General features: G+C 40.0%; 1 protein-coding gene across 2 annotated transcripts in view; it reads left to right on the forward strand.

Moving 5' to 3' along the window:
- Nucleotides 1–6,000, forward strand: part of htr2cl1 (5-hydroxytryptamine (serotonin) receptor 2C, G protein-coupled-like 1) — a 174,527-nt gene extending 168,527 nt beyond the window's left edge. For both annotated transcript variants that reach the window (XM_051722998.1, XM_051723008.1), the window contains 2 exons: nt 29–229; nt 3,785–6,000. In XM_051722998.1, the coding sequence (XP_051578958.1) occupies nt 29–229; nt 3,785–4,746 (1,163 nt within the window). In that variant the 3' untranslated portion in view covers nt 4,747–6,000. The remainder of the gene's footprint in view (nt 1–28; nt 230–3,784) is intronic.

Here is a 6,000-nt window from a genome sequence, read left to right on the forward strand (position 1 = left end):
TTTAAAATCTCTCTTTTGTTCTCTCTAGATTATGCCTGGCCATTGCCCAGTGCTCTTTGTCCTATTTGGATATATCTGGATGTGCTCTTCTCCACTGCTTCCATCATGCACCTGTGTGCCATTTCTCTTGACCGCTACGTGGCCATACGCAATCCAATCGAGCACAGCCGGTTCAACTCACGCACCAAGGCCATGTTGAAGATTGCTGCAGTCTGGACCATTTCAATAGGTCAGAGAAACATTTAAAGACATCCAATTATATGGTAATCTGAACAAAATGTGGTATTTCCTTTGAAAATGATCCTGGGGGTTGAATGGAATGATGCAGCATCCCCACATTACCAGCATTACAGGAGGAAATGCTGTAAAATACCTTGTAAGTTCAGAAAAAGGGACAAACACACCATTACATTCTGAAGTCAATAGAGGTCTTTAGATCGAAGAGTTCTATAAGACCATTCATACCCATTAAAGTCCATTTCTGTCCACTGCAACCAGTTGCCCTTTTGAATTCATTGGAATCTGTTAGTATTTCACAGGACCCCTGAGAACTCCAGACTTATGTTGTGGGGTTTCCCAAGGTTACAAGAGCCTCAAAATGTGTAGAGACCACTCATTAGAGCAATAATGAAAATTAATTTGAAATTACATTCTTTAAATCAGTTTGTTTGGTGATTTTCTCCATCATTAAGAGCAGTTCACCAAGAACATTTTCTAATTTTCATTAATTAAATGTTGAAGATTGTTTTAGAAATCAGTAATCTGTAGTAAAGATCATCACCTACTGTTCAAAGTAAAGCACACATTATGTTAACTTTCACATACTTTGTATGGAATGCTAAGGGTTTGGCACACTATTGCATTAGCGCCATCTATAGTCAAGCTTGTGTTCAATATAGAGTGACCATAACTGATCTGTTTTAACAGCAGAGAGATGAGTGAAATTACTGTCTGGATTGACTGGTATCACTGGCATTTGTTCTTGAAGGTTTAATGATTTTGTTATAGAAAGAAAATAAAAACATAATATAATCTCATTCTGCCACCTACCTCACTCTCTCCTCTTTTTCACTCTCTCTACCTTTCACTACAATGTCCAAGGAAAGAAAGATGAAATGCCCCATCTACTTTCTTACCCTGCTCTTAGAAATTAATGCAAGTGCACACACTCTCTCTCAGAAATGCTCACATATGCTGTACTGTATGTATTTAAAGAATACAGTTTTGCTCAAAAGTTTGCATACCCTGGCAGAAATTGTGAAATTTTGGCATTGATTTTGAAAATATGTCTTTTATTTAAGGATAGTGATCATATGAAGCCATTTATTATCACATAGTTATTTGGCTCCTTTTTAAAACATAATGGTAACAGAAATCACCCAAATGGCCCTGATCAAAAGTTTACATACCCTTGAATGTTTGGCCTTGTTACAGACACACAAGGTGACCCACACAGGTTTAAATGGCAATTAAAGGTTAATTTCCCACACCTGTGGCTTTTTAAATTGCAATTAGTATCTGTGTATAAATAGTCAATGAGTTTGTTAGCTCTCACGTGGATGCACTGAGCAGAAATGAACTGTCAAAAGACCTGCGTAACAAGGTAATGGAACTTTATAAAGATGGAAAAGGATATAAAAAGATATCGAAAGTTTGAAAATGCCAGTCAGCACTGTTCAATCACTTATTAAGAAGTGGAAAATTCAGGGATCTCTTAATACCAAGCCAAGGTCAGGTAGACCAAGAAAGATTTCAGCCACAACTGCCAGAAGAATTGTTTGGGATACAAAAAATAAAAACCACAGGTAACCTCAGGAGAAATACAGGCTGCTCTGGAAAAAGACGGTGTGGTTGTTTCAAGGAGCACAATACGACGATACTTGAACAAAAATGAGCTGCATGGTCGAGTTGCCAGAAAGAAGCCAATGCCACAAAAAAGCCCGGTTACTATATGCCCGACAACACCTTGACACACCTCACAGCTTCTGGCACACTGTAATTTGGAGTGACGAGACTAAAATAGAGTTTTAAGGTCACAACCATAAGCGCTATGTTTGGAGAGGGGTCAACAAGTATTGTGCTGTAACAAGGCCAAACATTCAAGGGTATGTAAACTTTTGATCAGGGCCATTTGGGTGATTTCTGTTACCATTATGATTTAAAAAGGAGCCAAACAACTATGTGATAATAAATGGCTTCATATGCTCACTACCTTAAATAAAAGACAGTTTTTTTGCATGATCAGTCATATTTTCAAAATCAATGTCAAAATTTCACAATTTCTGCCAGGGTATGCACATTTTTTAGCACAACTGTATATATACATACATTTACACACTGAGCACTTTATTAGGAACACTATGGTCCTAATAAAGTGCCTTGGTCTTCTGCTGTTGTACCCCATCCGCCTCAAGGTTCGACGTGTTGTGCATTCTGAGATGCTACTCTGCTCAGTACAATTGTACAGAGTAGTTATCTAAATCAGTGGTTCCCAAAGCAGTCCTGGAGGCACCCCAACACTGCATATTTTGTACGTCTCCCTTTTCTGACAGTTGAATCAGGTGTGTTTGAGTAGGGCGATATCAAAAATGTGTTGTGCTGGAGTGCCTCCAGGACAGGTTTGGGAACCACTGATCTAAATTACGGTAGCCCTTCTGTCAGCTCAAACCAGTCTGGCCATTCTCTGTTGACCTCTCTCATCAACAAAGTTTTCCATCCACAGCACTTCCGCTTACTGGATATTTTTTTTTGTTTTTGGCACCATTCTGAGTAAACTCTGGAGACTGTTGCGTTATATTCAAAACACTCAAACCAGCCTGGTGTCTGGCACCAACAATCATGCCACGGTCGATATCACTGAGATCACATTTTTTTATGATGTGAACATTAACTAAAGCTCCTGATCCGTATCTGTGTGATTTTATGCATTGCACTGCTGCCACGATTGTCTGATTAAATAATCACATTAAATAGTAGGTGTTCAGGTGTTCCTAATAAATTGCTCAGTGAGTGTTCATACAAAAACAAACTTATGACAGTACCACTAAGAAGTTAAAACATACAAGAAAGCACAATTCTCTTCTTTTCCCTCCTCTGGATATATCTTCTTCTTTTACATTCTCTCCCTGTCTTTGTTCATTGTTACAATCTATCCTTTTTGTCTCTCTCTTTTTGTCTCCTTTTGTTCCATCTCTCTTTCTCTTTCTCAACAGAGGGCTCTTGTCTCATTTGTTAATGACTTAGTAATGACAGTGCAGATGACAGAGAGTTCACACATCTAACCTCTCTCCCGTTTGAACATGAGCCCAATGCTTTTTTATTCTTATCTCGATCCAAAACAGCATTAAGGCTCCATCTGCCTCGAAAGTCTGATTCATCTGCTCTAATAAAATAAAATACCATCTCTCTCAACCATCTGGAATACTGATCTGGTTGGAAATGAGAGTAGATTTGTCTCAGAAAGAGACCTCTGAGTCTGTTTTACTGGGCCTGTTTGTCTTTTGCTTTTGTCTCCAACATCTTACTTCAGTTTCTCTCTCATTTGTTAGTCTGGCTGTTCCAATGGTTTAAAATTCAGTTTGTTGCTCCATTGACAGTCTCCTCAACATGCACCTCTCTCTTTATTTCTTTCCCTGTCAGTCTCACTCCCTGTTCTTCTCCTGTCAATTTAAAACTAATATTGTTGGATTACAAGGCTTTTTCTACACATGTAGATAGATCTTTTAGTTTATTATATATTCTATCTCTACCCAAACCCAATCCCTTCTCTCTTGCTCTCTTGCAGGTATCTCAATGCCTATCCCAGTGATCGGACTGCGTAACAGAGAGAAGGTTTTTATAAATGGCAACTGTGCTCTGAATGAGGAACGCTTCATATTGGTTGGCTCTTTTGTTGCATTCTTCATCCCCCTGGTCATCATGGTGGTCACATATTGTCTCACTGTCCAAGCACTTCAACATCAGGCCACAGTCTTCCTTTATGAGGGTAAAGCCTCTTCTCAGCAGCCTTCGCAGCCTCCGGCACCGCTCTCTACCCAGCTTGTCCCACCTTCAGCTCCATCCCGTCGCAACAGCCTGAACTGTCTTCGGATCAGCAACAGTGATGGAAAAACCCTCAGTCTGACCACGCCATTGGACACCATCTCAATAATCCCAAGTTCAGAAGCTCCCTCTCAGCTGAATTCGCCTGCTGGGCGGGACCCAGGAGGAGCCCGCGGCCGGCGTGGAATGATGCAGGCCATCAAGAATGAGCGGCGGGCATCCAAGGTGTTGGGTGTGGTGTTCTTCCTCTTCCTTATCATGTGGTGTCCCTTTTTCATCACCAATGTTCTCTATGTCATCTGCCATGGTGCCTGTAATGAGCCACTACTCACAGAACTGCTAAATGTGTTTGTATGGGTGGGGTACATTTCATCAGGGGTTAACCCTTTAGTGTACACATTGTTTAACAAGACCTACCGACGGGCATTTTCGAGTTACATGCACTGCCAGTATAGACAAGTGGGGCTTAAACCCATCCCTATACATGTTCCTTGTCCATCTCATGCGGCAGTCACGCCTATCCTTATCTGCCAAAAAGTTGCCATTGATCGGAACAGTAACTGCCGAAATGGGGATGGGAATGGAATCCGGAACCTGGAGCCTCATGACATGGACACTGACCCTGGACTGGAGCTGAAACCAGGAATAACAGAGCTTTCCATTAACAGCAGCCATACGCACACAGAACACACCAGCAGTGTCTAAAAGGTATCTTTGAATCTGACATAGACACTAAGACGGGGTGTGACTTTGCTCCAAGTGATCTACCTAGATTTGTCTCAAGGAGATGTAACACCTAAAAGAACTCATAACAGCACTGTGATTGGCTGTCTCTACAACCTCAGCTGTATCATAGCTTAGAATGTATTCTGATCAAGAGTTAGCAACAGAAACAATAAACTGACCAGGAGATATTGTGTCAGTGCAAGGAAAGGGAGAGAGAATGTCAATGTATTTACAGTATGAGTGTTTTTGTTAACAAGTTCAGATTTTTGAATGCCAATAAGTACTGCATGAGCGCCCAGTCTCTTACTAAAGCAGCACTGGACACTATGAGTATTGCTGACACCATAAGACTGCAATTTACTCAGTGTGCTGCAAATATCTGACAGGTAGAGTCACAGCATCCTCTTGTGGTCATTTGAGTAATTACAAAAGATGCAGTGCAAATCCAAAAAAAAAAAAAAAAAAAAATTTGAAAAGAAATGACTGCCCCATCCAAGCTAGTTGCATTAAAATATGGATGAAGCTATGCTGTCTAAAAACACTTGCAAGTCGGATTATTGTTTGTGTAGCTTATAAATATCTCCAGTAATATATGTTGGATCCTTTGGGAGTTGTATTAACACAATAGCATAGTTAAGACACCATATCATCTTTTCCTGGTCAATAAATGCGGTGGAAATGACTGCAATACTCCAGTTATTTTCAAACCACTTCTCACAATGGCATAGCAAACTGGACCAAACAGCAGAATGAGTGAAATTCAAACTCCACAAAAACTCATATCACAGATTTTGGTGTGCTTCTTTAATCTTTAAAAAGACACAACAAGTGCAATTCGAGAAGGGTTTAATTTAGCTGAAAAGTCCAAATTGCTTCTTTAGGATTTCCTCAGAAGGTTTTTTTTTTTTTCTCTAATTTGAAGTAGCCTAATAGCCTCTAGCTCTGGAGAACACTCTCTCCTGAATGTAAGATTAGTTGTTAGATGCCTCATCAGGTGGTCATGAATGACTGAGGGAAGAAGCAACATTGCACAAGAGTACTTAAACCATTTACTTTATCTGGACGGACTGTTCATGACAACAAATGTTTGTCTGTATGACCGAAAATGTTCATATGAGAACGTCCAGGAACATTTAATGAATAAAGCTGTAAATTCTTGCTGTTTTTATGTGTAGAACCTTAGAATTTTCCTGAATCACCTGTCCATGTTCAAACTGCCATTTTATACCATAG

The sequence above is a fragment of the Myxocyprinus asiaticus genome, chromosome 2, assembly GCF_019703515.2.
Source record: "Myxocyprinus asiaticus isolate MX2 ecotype Aquarium Trade chromosome 2, UBuf_Myxa_2, whole genome shotgun sequence".
Classification (NCBI taxonomy): Eukaryota; Metazoa; Chordata; class Actinopteri; order Cypriniformes; family Catostomidae; genus Myxocyprinus; species Myxocyprinus asiaticus.